We start from the raw sequence: 14,510 nt of genomic DNA on the forward strand, positions 1-14,510 counted from the left end.
CTCACAACTAAATCTTCTGAACTGCTTAGAACAATAATCTTGTTCTCACTGAAGAAGTGCATGCAAAGCTCCAAAGATGTTTAGTATACAGGGCAACTGCCACGTGAAAATCTTCACTGACAATTGTCTTTAGGGTTGGAGGATAGGGAGGTGGATGTAAATGAGCTGATGTTATACAGAACAGATGAACTTGGGAGGCCACAGCACTCACCAGCTGTGTGACACTGAGAATGCTCAACTTTTCCAGTTTACTCATCTGCAAAATGAAGGCCAGTAATGCAGGCATAGCTCATTTTTATTGTGCTTTACTTTATTGTGCTTTGCAGATATTGCATTTTTTACAAACTGAAGGTTTGTGGCAACCCTGCTTGCCAAGCAAGTCTATCGGTGCTATTTTTCCAACAGTATGTGCTTACATGGTGTCTCTGTGTCACATTTTGGTAATACAGTATTTCAAACTGTTATGGTGGTTTGTGATCAGTGATTTTTTTTTTTGACAGAGTCTTGCTCTTTCGCCCAGGCTGGAGTGCCGTGGAATGATCTTGGCTCACTGCAACCTGAGCCTGCTGGGTTCAAGTGATTCTCCAGCCTCAGCCTCCCGAGTAGCTGGGACTACATGCGTGTGCCACCGCATCCAGCTAATTTTTGTATTTTTATTAGAGACCAGGTTTCACCACGTTGGCCAGGCTGGTCATGAACTCCTGACCTCAGGTGATCCACCCACCTCGGCTTCCCAAAGTGCTGGGATTACAGGTGTGTGAGCCACCACGCCTGGCCAATCAGTGATCTTTAATGTCACTATTGAGACAGACAGATAGGAGGGGGTCACTACCAAAACTCCAACTGGCCTGAACACTGGAAAGAGTGTGCACTGGGGTGGAGCCAGAGAAATTCAGGCCGTTTGCAACAGGGAGGAGCCTGGTCCCTCTTCTTCCTGTGTGGAACCTGGGATCCAAACTGCGAGGTGGAAAGCACTCTAGCAGGGACTCTGGCCTTGCAGAGAGTCCCTGTTTCCCCCTTTTCTTCCTTTACACCCAATAAAACTCTGCTTTACTCACCCTTCAAACTGTCTGCAAGCCTAAACTTTCATGGCCATGGGACAAGGACCCTGTCTTTAGCTGAACTAAGGAGAAATCCTGCAACAGTATTGTAATTGTTGGGAGATGCCACCAAATGCACCCCTATAAGTCAGTGAACTTAATTGAGAAATGTTATGTGTGTTCTGACTGCTCCACTGATTAGCCATTCCTCTATCTTTTTCCCTCCCTTTGGGCTTCCCTATTCCTTAAGTGACAACAATATTGAAATTGGACTGATTAGTAACCCTACAATGGCCCCTAGATGTTCAAGTAAAAAGAAGAGACGTACTTTAAATCAAATGCTAGAAATGATTGAGCTTAACGAGGAAGGGATGTCAAAAGCCAACAAAGGCCCAAAGCTAGGACTCTTGTACCAAACACTTATTCGAGTTGTGAATGCCAAGGAAAAGTTCTTGAAGGAAATTAACAGTGCTACCCCAGTGAACACATGAATTATAAGAATGTGAAACAACCCTATTGCTGATATAGAGAACGTTTTAGTGGTCTGAATAGATCAAACCAGACACAACATTCCAGAAACAACATTCCCTTAAACCAAACCTAATCCAGAACAAGGCCCTAACCCTCATTTCTGTGAAGGCTGAGAGAGGTGAAGAAGCTGCAGAGGAAAAGTTGGAAGCTAGCAGAGGTTGGTTCATGAGGTTTAAGGAAAGAAGCCATCTCCATCATACAAAAGTGCAAAGTGAAGCAGCAAGGGCTGATGCAGAAGCCACAGCAAGTCACCCAGAAGATCTAGCTAAGACACTTGATGAACGTAGCTACACTAGACAACAGATTTTCGATGCAGACAAAACAGCCTTCTATTGGAAAAAGATGGCATCTAGGACTTCCATAGCTAGTGAGGAGAAGTCAATGTCTGCTTCAATTCTTCAAATGACAAGCTGACTCTTCTTAAGGGCTAATGCAGCTGGTGACTTTAAATTGAAGCCAATGCTCGTTTACCATTCTGGAAATCCTAGGGTCTTTAAGAATTATGCTAAATCTACTCTGCCTGTGCTTTATAAATGGAATAACAAAGCCTGGATGACAGCACATTTTTTTAAAGTATTGTTTACTGAATATTTGAAGCCCACTGCCAAGACCTAATGTTCAGAAAAGAAAGATTCCTTTGAAAATATTAACGTTCAGTTACAATGCACCTGGTCACCAAAGAGCTCTGATAGAAATGTATAAGGATATTCATGTTTTCATGCCTGCTATACAACATCCATTCTGCAGCCCATGGATCAAGGAAAATTTTTACTTTCAAGGCTTATTATTTAAGAAATACATTTCATAGGGTTTTACCTGTCATAGATTGTGATTCCTATGATGAATCTGGGCAAAGTAAATTGAAAACCTTCTGAAAAAGATTCTCCGTTCTACATGCCATTAAGAACATTATTGATTCATGAGAGAAGTACAAAATATCAACATTAATAGAAGTTTGGAAGAAGGTGACTTCAACTCTCATGGATAACTTTGAATGGTTCAAGACCTCAGTGGAAGAAGCAAATGCAGATGCAGTGGAAATAGCAAGAGAACTAGAATTAGAAGTGGAACTTGAAAATGTGACTGAATTGCTGCCGTCTCATAATCAAACTTGAATGGATAAGGAGTTGCTTCCGATGGACAAGCAAAGAATGTGGTTTCTTAAGATTAAATCCTTGTGAAGATGCTGTGATCACTGTTGAAATAACAACAAAAGATTTATGATATTACAAAAACTTTGTCATTAAAGCAGCAATGGGTTTGAGAGGATGGTCTCTAATCTTGAAAGTTCTACTGTGGGTAAAACATATCAACAGCATCACATGCTACAGAGAAATCTTTCATGAGAGGAAGAGGCAATTAATGTGGCAAACTTCATTGTCATCTTATTTTAAGGAATGGCCACATTTACCCTAACCTTCAGTAGCCACCATCCTGATCAGTCGGCAGCCATCTACATAGAGACAAGACCCTCCACCAGCAAAAAGATTACCACTTGCTGAAGGATCAGATGATCATTAGCACTTTTATCAATAAAGTACTTCAAATTAAGATATAGATGTATTTTGAACATAAGGCTACTGCATACTTCTTAGACTACAGTATGGTATAAACATAACATGTATACATATTAAGAAATCAAAAAGTTTGTGCGAATCACTTTATTGTGATATTTGCTTTATTAGGGTGGTCTGGAACCAAACCCATAGTATCTCCACAGTATGTCTGTACCTCCATGGAGGATCCATTGTGAGGATCAATCAGAGTGCATAGCACAGCGCTCAGCACAAAGGAGATGATCAACACCTGACACTTCCTTTCAGTTTTCCACTCTTTTTCTCCTAGGCCAGTCCTTCCTTCTCCTAATAAGGCCAACTAATGCTGCTCCTGCCACCATCCTGCCATTCAACTGCATCCGTCTGTACTTTGCCATCAAGAGAATAAAATAACTTTTACATGTGCTACTGACAAGTAATTACAAGATAATCTCTGCATGTGGATTGGACATGTCATGGCAACAGAAGAATTTGCAGAAAATGACTAATGTAGGGATAATGTGATGACAATGTTAGCCACAGACCTCACCAGGGGCACATGTTGTTTATGGCTGACCAGCATCCATTCCTCCTTCTTCTGGCAACAAGCTCCATGGTTTCCTTTTGGGAAATGACATCTAAGTTCTCTCAATCCATACCCTTGGGAAGGATTGATTTCCATCACCTCCCTACTCCCAACATACATTTTTAATTCTACTAAAGTGCCTTTTAAATGTTTCCTTTATTTAAAGAACGTGAATATAGCCGAGATTAAGGTGGTGTTTTAAACACATAAACATTTATAATGTTTTATATAAGACACTGTTAAACTACCTCAATGAATGGGTGAGAGGATAATCAGCACATTCTACTCCCCCAACCCCAGGCACAATGATTAGGCCAGGTGTGAGCACAGGATAGCGATTAATCCAAGGAGATTGAAACCTAAGACTTTAATTAGAACTACAAAAAGGGATGTTCACTTCCCACTGGGATTACTGGCCATAGATATGAGTTATCCTGTTATTAAGATGTTTCATTGCACAGAGACAGCATTCCAGAAGCAAAGCCAATAGAGAAGATAACAGAACCAAGAGATGAAGGAAGAGAGACATCATGTGAATCCCAACATGACAGTAATTCAATCTTTGGATTTTCTATTCCATGAGTAAATGCATCTCCTTTGCTGCCCACCCTAGTTTGAGTTGGGTTTCTGTCATTTGCAACCTAAGAGTCACCATCACCACCATCATCATTATCATCATCCTCATTATCATCAGATTTTCAAAATATGGGAACAAGTCTTTAAGCTCTTTCACTGCTAAATTCAGCTAAAGTCTGTTAAAAGCACAGTGACACTTTATGACCCAAAGTAATGAGATAATACAAGGATTACAGCACTGAAAACACTTCAGAGATGTTTCAGTTCTCCTTATAAAGTGCATGAAAAGTGAGCAGAAACTACTTTAATTTGATAAAGAGGCTGAATAAGTTCATTCAGCAGCCCAGGGCAAAACTGGGAGAGTCAGTTGGGTTATGTGCAGGAAAGCAAGTGAACTTTCTACCTGCAGTTACTGATGGACCATAATAATACACCTTCCCAATCATCTGCCTTTTACCTGCTTAAAAGAGGAAGTTAAATCTCATTAAACTATTTTAGTTTATTACATGGATTTTCTCCAAAATGGGGAAATGGCCATTTTTCTCACATCACATAGAAAGGGGATTATGAGCATCATTTTTTTAAAAAAAATTAGTAGTCCAGGAAAAGACTACAGGATATAGCTGTTTACAATCACTTACATATAAAAGTTGTGGATGTATAGAACCTTTCAGAAAGACTGTCAGATAAGAAAACCAGCAAAAAACATATTCATCTAAGGTGTTAAATAAACACTCACCTCACTCGCCATTTCAGAGGCTCGCTTTGCTCTTTGGATGTCAAGAACTTCTGAATTAAGTTCCATTCCTTTCCCTTTTATTTCATTTTCCAAATCTTTTTTATATTCTTTCTATAAAACAAGAATATCACAGTTCAAAACTTAGCAGGAATCACTTTAGTCAGTGTGCTATTCCACATGTTTTTTAGAGATCACAGAAATGAGAAAATATTACTAGGAAGGAATGAATCAGACAGCTAAGTATTCGTGCTTTTTTCCTACAGACACTTCATTTTCCCCTCTACCAAGTTCAGAGTGGCTTCCAATATTTTCAGCCTTTTCCTTTTCATACTTTCTCTCAACATGTTTTGGTATCATAGTGGATTTTTTAAAAAGACATCTTCTCTTTCAATGGTGAGGAAGATCTTAAGAACACATGTTCCTTATTAATTATTTAAAGTATTTTTGAAAGTTGTCTATAAAACATGAATTACCAAAAAAGAACATGATTGCAAAAGAATGGAAAATTACAAAATCAAAAGGACTGATGTAGCCAAAGTTTTTTTAAAAAGTTTAAAAAGTGAGCAGAAACCACTTTCATTAGACTCAGGTCATTCCAAAATTATAAGCAGCCCATTCCAATGTCTAATAAGCTATCAGGAGTTTCAATTACTTGGGCTCACCACAAGCTGATATAAGGTAGTTGAAAGCAGATACTTCAAGCACTATCCATCACAATTACCTTAGGTATTTACACCCTTCTACAAGTCTCAGAATATTTCAAGGCCCCCTTTACTATCTCTGATGGAATCTGTGACTCACATTCATGATGATGAATGGAATCATCCATAGATAATGAAATCTGCATAGATGATGGCATTTATGGCTCAACATGATGATGATGATGATGATGATGATTATTATTATTATCATTATAGTGATGATGGTGGTGATGGTGACTCAGGTTGCAAATGACAGAAACCCAACTCAAACTAGTGTAGACAACAAAGGAGATGCATTCACTCATGGAATAGAAAATCCAAAGACTGAGTTACTGTCAAGTTGGAATTTACATGATGTCTCTCTTCCTTCTTCTCTTTGTTCTGTTATCTTCTCTCCTGGCTTTGCTTTTGGAAGGCTATCTCCATGCAATTTAAAGAGTTGTAAAACCAAAACATTTTCTACAAATTAATAATAATTTGAATTTCACCCATTTGAATCTCATATTTTAAGTAGATCCAAATGCCTTCTATGAATACTTACATACAACTTATTTTTCTCTGCTAATGAGTTGCTTGTTTTCTTACTTAATTGCATATGAAAATCATATATATCTTATTCCTATTCAACTAAGTTGCATTTATGATTAACTTGCCAGATGAAAGATTCTAGGGTTCATTTCATGTTACTTTCCCTTCGTCCAATATAATTAAATTAGCCTGTCCTCTGCTCAACTAATAGCTTACTAGACATTGGAATGGGCTGTTTTATAATTCTGGAATGATCTGAGTCGAATGACCCAGGTGAAAGTCAGACCTCTTTCATTTATTTGGTGGTGTGACCTTCGGGAGGACTTTTAAGTAACTCAACCTTGATTTCCACAATGGTGAAATGAAAATAAAAATACTTGTTCTACTAATGTCAACGGGCAATGGGGGGAATCAAAGGAAATGAAGTATAAAATGATACTTTGAACACTCTAAATGCAATGTCAATGTAAAAACCACAGAGTAAAAAACGCAAAGTTCATTTGAAGCTAAATGCTTATACTTAGAAAGGGAAGTAATAATTTAATTAAGTCACCGAAAGTCCTCTTTTTCAAATTAGACAGGCTATAACTATTTTTTAACTTAATTTTTTAATTTTTAAAAAATTCTTATTGGAACTTGACAATTTATGGTTGTATATATTTATGGGGTACAAAATTATGTCATAATTTACGAATACAATGTGGAATAATTAAATCAATCTAAATAATATATCCATTACCTCAAATATTTACTTTTTGTGGTGAGAACATTTGAAGTTTACTCTCTCAGCAATTTTGAAGTGCACTATATACTATCTTCACCACAATGTGCACTAGATCTCAAAAAAATTATTCCTCCCATTTAGAGATTTTGAACTCTTTGACTATCACCTACCCATTCCTCCCACCCTCCAGCCTCTGTAACCACCACTCTACTTTCTGCTTCTAAGAGTTCAAGTGTTTTATATTTCACATAAAAGTGAGAATATGCAGGATTTGTCTTTCAGTGCCTGCCTTATTTCACCTGGCATCATAGTCATTATGAACTAAATGTTTCTCTCCACCAAAATACATATGTTGAAGCCCTAGCCCCCAGTGTGACCGTACTTGAAGGTGGGACCTTTGGAAGGTGATTAGGGTTAGATGGGATTGTGAGAGTGGGACTCCCTTGATAAGATTAATGTCTCTAAAGGAAGGAGGAAAAAGACCACAGTTCTATCCCTCTACTGAAGTCACAGCACAAAGGTGTCTGTCTGCAAGCCGGGAAGAGGGCCCTCACTAAGAATCACATCTGCCAGCACCTTGATCTTGGACTTACCAGCCTCCAGAACTTTGAGGAAAGTCTGTTGGTTAAGTCACTCAATCTGTGGTATTTTGTTACAGCAGCCTGAACAGACCAATAGAATATAGTGTTCTGAGCCTTTTCCTACCCTGATGCATGTATTCTGAATTAATACATTAAGACTCACTCCAAAACAGGAATAAAAGAAAAAGGCAATGGCACATAGTAAAGTCATTTACGAATCTCAAAATAGACTTTACATTGCCTTTTGTACATAAGTGATACAAAAAGATTCTCCTTTAAAAAAGTTCACATAAATAGCGTATTTTTAAATGGAAGACAACAGTAGTAGGAAGTTGCCATTATTTGAAATTGTTTTAAAAATTATTATTAAACTTTTTTCTTTTTAAAAGCCTTATGGTCAACTATTTCTCTTTTTTTCTTCCCTTTTATTTTTAGTTGACACATAATTGTACATATTTATGGGATACAGAGTGATATTTTAATATGCGTACACAACATATAATGATCCAATCAGGGTAATTAGCATATCCATCACCTCAAACATGTATCATTTCTTTGTGTTGTGAACACTCAAAATCCTCTCTTCTAGCTTATCAAAAATATCCATTCAATTATAGTTAACCATATGCACCTTGTGGTGCTGCAGAACACCGGAGCTCATTCCTTTGTATCTGCTAACCAACCTCTCCCGATCCTCTCCTCCTGCCACTGTGTCCTAGCTCTACTCTCTAGGAAGTTGCCATTTGCTTAACCTTCAACTTCAAAAATTTTTATTAGGAACTAGAAGTGAGAAAAGATAGTGTAGCAGGAGAACTCTAAAAAAATTACATGTCTATTTTAGCACAATATATATTACAACACTGACTCACATTAAATTTCTAAAACCAGTTAAACGGTACGGCCAGTCAGCATTTGCTTATTAAAGAAGTTCATGGGCCGGGCGCGGTGGCTCAAGCCTGTAATCCCAGCACTTTGGGAGGCCGAGATGGGCGGATCACGAGGTCAGGAGATCGAGACCATCCTGGCTAATACGGTGAAACCCTGTCTCTACTTAAAAATACAAAAAACTAGCCAGGCGACGAGGCGGGCGCCTGTAGTCCCAGCTACTCGGGAGGCTGAGGCAGGAGAATGGCGTAAACCCAGGAGGCGGAGCTTGCAGTGAGCTGAGATCCGGCCACTGCACTCCAGCCTGGGCAGCAGAGCAAGACTCTGTCTCAAAAAAAAAAAAAAAAAAAAAAAAAAGAAGTTCATGATGATGTGCTCCTTCCTATAGGTAATTAATCTCAAATTTATTTCACTCGTCTAAGAGATTTCCTTCAGGAATAGTTTCCTCAGTTCAAAAATTCAAAATGAAATGAAATTTCATATATATATGTAATATATATTCCACTTACATGTCACATAATATACATTATTATATTGTGTATAATATATACATATATTACATTATAAACTACATTTATACTTAGGGAACACTTTCCCTTAATATAAAGAGCATGTAAGCAGATTTGGAAAATCTATGAGCTACTTTTTGGCCACTTAAAAACAAAGAAAAACTAGCTTTTAAAGGGGTGGACTACAGACATGATATTTTTAAGGTCTTAATGTTAAGAAAATTTAATATATTACTTATGAGCAAAAAGTGCACCATTACATTTTTGGAGAAATTTTTGCAGAGAATAAAATAAAAAGTGGACATGAGTTCCTCTGTTCTACATGTTAAATATATTATTCTTCCATACTTAGAACACCAACTACTTATAAGTAATGTAGCATTTATCCAGACCTTCACATGTGAGCATCTTATTTCTGATATCAAATGTCAAGAGAGGGAGAGAACTCTGGTCTTTTTCCTCCTTCCTTTAGAGACATTTGCTGCAGGAAAGTGACAGGAAAAGCTGGTTCTAAAATGTTTTTATAATAACTAAATTTGAAAGAACCAAGCTCTCTCCACCCATATTCAAAACATCTTTTTAAAACCTGCTATAAAACTATAAAACTATTTATAGAGCTTCTGAGCTACAACCAAAACAAAAAAACCAGGCTGTTTTTCAAGTTTTCCCAGGAAATCTGGGCAATTTCTTCTCGCAACTTTAATTGGAAATGTTAACACATACGCTCCTGTTTTTAATGAAAATGCAAAATTTTATTAGTGAAGATCAAAGTGAAAAAAAGAGTAACACCTTAATATCTCAAACACTGAATTAGTAGAGAATTAGCTAAATATTTCCTGGCTTATTTCTTGACTTTTCTTCGTGATATATAATAGTAAACACCAAGATCGTACCTCCCTCAGAAGGTTGGTGATGTACTTTACATGTAAAAATTCTGGAGTCTTGTCTAAATCCAGTGATGACCTTCCTTTAATCTCCTTCTCAAAATCCTCTTTGTAAATTTTCTGTTAAATAAGACCACATAATTTTAAAGTTAGCAAATATCAGTGACCATTGAAAAGAGATTTGAACAAGAGTTCCCAAAACAAAAATGACGTTTTCTTAGGTAGTTCTACCAGATAAGGGTCATCCTATCAACAGGGAAATAAGTTCAACTTTATCATAAATTTAAGAATTCTACCAAACAAAGGAGAATTATTAAGTGGCCTCTTCCTCTGGTAAATCAGAAAATTCTGAGTGAGGTTTCCTAACATCTTACTAGTCTAGGATTAACATCAGCCCATTTTTCGGAGAAGAACCAACAAGACTGGCTATTTGACTGGATCCCCCAGTTGGTTTACTCCAAGGTGAGTGGATCTACTGACTGGGGGAAAATCTGGTGGCATGGAAGCCATTCAAACCACCATCAAACCCAAGCAGCATTAACGTTCATGTCCCCATCATCCTTCTTCATCAGACTTTTGCAAATTCAGGAAACACCACTTCTAAAATGTAATGATGATTGAGGGTTAGGGAGGGGGTTTCCCTTTAATGATTTTGGAGTTGAGAATATTTCTCTACCATCTATGGTGTTCGATATGAATGAAGTTGTGCTGTGAGGAGAATTTTATCTTGAACCTTATAACTGAACTCCTCCTTTAAGTGAGAGTTCACAACAAGAAATGAAAGGTGGACACGATGGTGATAGTGGGGGGCTTAGATTCAGACCACACTAGCCCTTTTAACACACTCTGCCACTCTTTGGCTATGATTCTCTAAATTCTAACATTTGAACTACACATTTGAAAAATCAGTGATAATGCATGCTTTATGACTATAAAGACAGCTATAAACTATAAATAACAAAAATATCCATCCATGTGAAATATCTAGGAAACAAGGACCCAGATTTTACCAGCCAAATATTTTGTTCAAATTGCATCCCTGAAATGATAAAAATAAATAAATTCTGCCTGAAATTGTTATTCAGGCAAAATGAGAAGCTATTTCCAGGTTCATTATTTATTCATTACAGAGATAGGTAATTGTATAAATAAATAATGTCTCTAAACCATGAAGGAGAATAAGAGAAACATGCTGTCTCCTCACTTAGCACACGTGTTCCACACAGCAGTCTAACGATGTGGATATAGCCACAAGGAGAGAAACAAAGGATGTTCTGAAAGTCTAGCAAAGCTAAATAAGCAGTTGCATTGAGAACATTCTGAACTAAAGAACTGAGATACAATGACCAAAAACAATGACTAGAAACTTTCCTCTTCCTTATGTGGAATTAGTAGAAATAACAGGCTGAATCTAGGGCATCTCCAGGCTAAAAAGGACTCTTTAAATAGTGAAATAGGAATATGTCTATGCATTCATGCATTCATTTACATCAGCTATTTCACTTCAAAAAGTGCTTCTGAAAAAAAAAGTTATTTTACGGAAGTAAGTCATTAAGGGAGGTTAATTATGACTAGAAGTAGCCAAAATATATAGCTAGAAAAAAAAAAAAACTTTTTGGGCATGCTTTTTGAAGAAAGCTGTATTTGTGAAATAAGACAACGAACTTTTCAAAGCCAGATTTAAAGGTTTCCTCCAGAAAACACACACATTAAACCTATATCTGGCATTGGAAGAAAGCATGATAAACTTAATTATAGGCCATAGCAAAGATACCAGTGGCTTTTCCTGGATCATAAATACTTAACTTTACCTGTAAGAAGTTCCTCGAGAAACTCGTAGTCAAACCTACCTCTTAGGAATAAAAAACATCTCTAAGATGATTCTCTTTGCACCTACTTCATCGGTCCTATATTTAAAAACAGTTTTCACGTCAAACTTTGTCTAAGATTTTTAGCTATTTTTCTAAACTTTAGCATATGAATTGGGTCCAAAGATACTTTCTATTGAAAGATTTCATTCTCCTCAAGAAATGATGGTTGAGCCTAAAAAAATCTAATAGTCAATGACTATAATTAAAGGGAATATATGCCAGGGAAAACATGTCTCACTTGGCAAGAGTGAGAGAAGAAGTCGGGTGAAGAAAAGAGAGACTACCCTAAAATCCCAAATCATAAATTACTGTCATTTCTACTACAGAAACATAGTATTCAAATATATTAATCATTAATTACAAGTTTCTGGATTTATCCGTGAAAGGAAAGTTATCCACGGTAGAAAAAAAGATGTTAAGAAACTGCGCAACCAGAATGATAAAAAGGTGTTCAGCATGAATGTTGCTAGGGCTGAGGATCAAAGAAGAGGGGAGGGGGTAAAGGGAAAGGGGCAGGGGAGGGAACTGGAAGAGGAGGACCAGCCTGAAATACTGATGCTGTCAGAAATGTCCTCAGAAAAGGAAAGTGATTTTTGATCCCTGTGTCTTTCAGTGAAAATTTGTTAACAACTTCATATTGTCTTAACCCATTACCCTTTTGCCTCAAGAATACTCTTGTCCCTAGTCCTAATGTAACATTATAAACCTGTCTGTTCCATTAGAATTAGAGACAAGTTCTGTTTAGAAATAACTCCAAGAACAGTTTTTATATTTTATTTTCACATTGCAAATCAGGTCTGATTTGCTTCAGCCTCAAAGAGCCTGTTTATGTAAAATTAAATCAGTGCTGGCAGCAAACTGCACATTTTTTTTCTAAATGGGAAATGGGGTTAACCTTTCAGAAGACCCACTAAGCAAAAGCATTATGACAGCTCCTGAAAGTAGAAACGTTTTTCTGCGCTGTGGGTCAGTGACAACGGCCACATTATCTCTACAAAATGGGGACATTCATTGGGTGGCTCTACTCCACGCAAAAAGTACTGCTGCAGTAGAAGATAGTAAAGCAATGAAAAGAATATATAAAATACTTTATATAGTTTATACACGTTTACACACTATTATCTGAAGGCAGAAAAGGTATTCTAGGGAAATTTATTCCATTAAATGTAAATTTTTGTAGGGTTTCTGAATTTTGACCAAACTCACTAGTATCAATTCACTTAAAACAAATAACTAATTTAATCAAAATGGTTACTTGATATTTCTTTATCAGATTTTTCTTCATTGGCTTAAGAAGATGTAAGACAGGAGTCCCCAGTCCTTAGACCATGGACCAATAGCAACCTATGGCCAGTTAGCAACCCGGTCGCACAGCAGGAGGTGAGCGAGGGTGAGAGAGCATTCCTGCCTGAGCTCTGCCTCCTGTCAGATCAGTGGTGGCATTAGATTCTCATAGGAGTGCAAACCCTATTATGAACTGTGCATGTGAGGGATCTAGGTTGTGCACTCCTTATGAGAATCTAACTAAAGCCTGATGATCTGAGATAGAACAGTTTCATCCTAAAACAATCCCCTCCACCATCACCACCACTTGCCAATCCATGGAAAAATTGTCTTCCATGAAACCAGTCCCTGTTGCCAAAAAGATTGGAGACCACTGAATAAGACATGAAAAATACTAGTAATTCTTTTTCCTTTTTGCTTGAAGAAGAAATTAAACAACTTTGTCTATTCAATAAACCATGGTAATATCTGAATGCCTTTTCCCCAAGAAGATGAATTATAACATTTCAACAAATAGCACGGGTAATGCTTAGAAAATTCCTGAGAGTTTTTTGTCCACAAGTTATCATTTCTGCCTGTTTTGATGTTGTTATTGGGCAACAGGAAGGATCTTATTCATTGAGCATGCCTAGCATGAAGGTTGTATTGAACTGAGACCAGCATCCACTATTTCTGTCCCTTCGCATTAAGAACCCAGCTGCACCCACAAAACTTTGATATAGGCTGCAGACAAAACCTTGTGTGTCTGATCCTGAAAAGGTAGGAAGGAAAACACACACACATACATACACAAATAAGTCTCACTGGAACAGAGAAAAAAAAGTGTGGGGAATATCGAGATGTTACTTACCATAATCTTGGGTTGGGAATAAAGTAGGTAAGCCGAAAAAACTATTAATTGTTTATTGAAAAAAAATCAATCAAATATGTTGCTATGCTTTGAATGTGTCCCCACAAAGTTCATGTGTTGAAAACTTAATCCCCAATGCAACAGTGTTGGGAGGTGGGAACTCTAAGAGGTGATTAGACCATAAGGGCTCTGCCTCATGAATGGATTGATGCCGATATCATGGGAATGGTTTTGTTATCATGGGGGTGGGATCCTGATAAAAGGATGAGTTTCCCATCCCCACCTCTAAGGAGTGTGCAAGCACTCTGTCTTTCCACCTTCTGCCATGGGATGATGCAGCAAGAAGACCCTTTACAGATGTGAACTCTTGGATTTTGAACTTCCCAGCCTCCAGAACTGAAAGAAATTAATCTCTGTTCTTTATAAATTGCCCGGTCTTTGGTATTCTGTTATAGCAACACAAAATGAACTAAAACATAAACTAAAGAGAAAACGGAATCATTCATGATTTTGACCAGGTCCTAAAACATTAACATTTACTGCATATATAATTTCATCTAAGACAATTTCAGTAGACACATTCTTAATCTACAGAGAACACCTTGCTAGCATCATTACTTGGAGGATTAAATGAGCTGACATATATAAGACTCTTAGCATATTACCTAGCATGTAGTATTTTTTAA

General features: G+C 37.3%; 1 protein-coding gene across 3 annotated transcripts in view; it reads right to left on the reverse strand.

Annotated features, from left to right (window-relative positions):
* NEBL (nebulette) overlaps positions 1–14,510 on the reverse strand; it is a 116,157-nt gene that overhangs the window by 55,133 nt on the left and 46,514 nt on the right. For all 3 annotated transcript variants that reach the window (XM_010367580.2, XM_010367582.2, XM_010367583.2), the window contains 2 exons: positions 9,829–9,939; positions 5,008–5,118 (listed from right to left, as the gene is read on the reverse strand). In XM_010367580.2, coding sequence (XP_010365882.2) covers positions 5,008–5,118; positions 9,829–9,939 — 222 coding nt within the window. The remainder of the gene's footprint in view (positions 1–5,007; positions 5,119–9,828; positions 9,940–14,510) is intronic.

This window comes from Rhinopithecus roxellana, chromosome 11 (genome assembly GCF_007565055.1).
Source record: "Rhinopithecus roxellana isolate Shanxi Qingling chromosome 11, ASM756505v1, whole genome shotgun sequence".
In the NCBI taxonomy this organism is placed as follows: domain Eukaryota; kingdom Metazoa; phylum Chordata; class Mammalia; order Primates; family Cercopithecidae; genus Rhinopithecus; species Rhinopithecus roxellana.